This window comes from Naegleria gruberi, assembly GCF_000004985.1.
Source record: "Naegleria gruberi genomic scaffold NAEGRscaffold_1504, whole genome shotgun sequence".
NCBI classification, from domain to species: Eukaryota; Heterolobosea; class Eutetramitea; order Acrasida; family Naegleriidae; genus Naegleria; species Naegleria gruberi.
Window position 1 is genome coordinate 1 of NW_003162603.1, and position 1,091 is coordinate 1,091.

Here is a 1,091-nt window from a genome sequence, read left to right on the forward strand (position 1 = left end):
TTACATTATTCTTATTGAGACAATCACAAAAATCACTTCCCTTCCATTGTACAGTAACTTGTTGTCTATCTTTTGAGTGATAAACCAGCTCAACTGTGATTAATAGATTTTTATCTTTCAACATCTTCTCAAATAGGGCAGTGTTAACATTCTTTGAGACTTTGATCTTGATTTTGGATTTATGGTTTAGAATATGTACATCACCATCGTCTATTGTTACTCCTTCCATATCTGTACTATACTTTATACCTCCAAAACAAACATGTGAAGGTTTGATTTCTGAATGTTAAATTTTGGATAGGTTCGTTTGTAGAAATTATTAATTTCTTCAACTCCTTTAGCCCACATTTCGTCATGATAAAAAACTATTGGAAAAGTATAGACGACATGATTTTCTAAATAGTCAACAACAAGTTCATTTGGAATAACAGGATTAGGCAGAATGAAAAATCTACAATCATAACATCCATCAGCAAGTTTCTCCTTTGTAGATTGGGCTTCCATCACAAAAGATGTACTTCCAGTTATTGGATCGGTCCAACTATGACCAAAATCCATGAGTACTTCATTACTGAACGGCTCTTGATTTGCTTGTAAAGCAACACCAAACAACAAACAGTTCAATAACAGAATGGCAAACGTTTGTAATTTCATTTTTTTTTGATTAGTTGAATAGTAATATAATAGAAACATAAGTCTATTGTCTAATTGTGAGATTGTGGTTCTATTATTCGAATCGTAGAATTTTTTCACTAGAGAACCAGCATTTCTCGACTTGACACTGAAACTGTTGGTACTATTCAATCCATCCCCAACAATGGTATCGACCCTCCAATGACCACTCCATTGTTTTGAGCTACCAACACTAGCCAATCCCAATAATGATGTAGGTCTATTAAGCTTGTATATCATACATTGTGAATAATCGTAATAGTTTTTTAAAGAATATATACCTGTTTTGGCAGGTATAAAAGGAGTCAATTCACCCGTTGAATTCACTTTAGTTGATATGAACAATATGGATTACTTTTGAAAGGGAGAGGAACATAACATATGTATTGTTTTAAAATTGTTCCAATTGTCTTTTTAAT

General features: G+C 32.4%; 1 protein-coding gene across 1 annotated transcript; it reads right to left on the reverse strand.

Moving 5' to 3' along the window:
* Positions 1–243: 243 nt before the first annotated feature.
* On the reverse strand, positions 244–912 carry NAEGRDRAFT_77134 (uncharacterized protein; the record flags this gene model as incomplete). The annotated part of the gene is made up of 1 exon (XM_002667910.1): positions 244–912. The coding sequence occupies one exon, from the start codon at positions 910–912 to the stop codon at positions 244–246; it is 669 nt and encodes a 222-aa protein (XP_002667956.1).
* Positions 913–1,091: the final 179 nt, after the last annotated feature.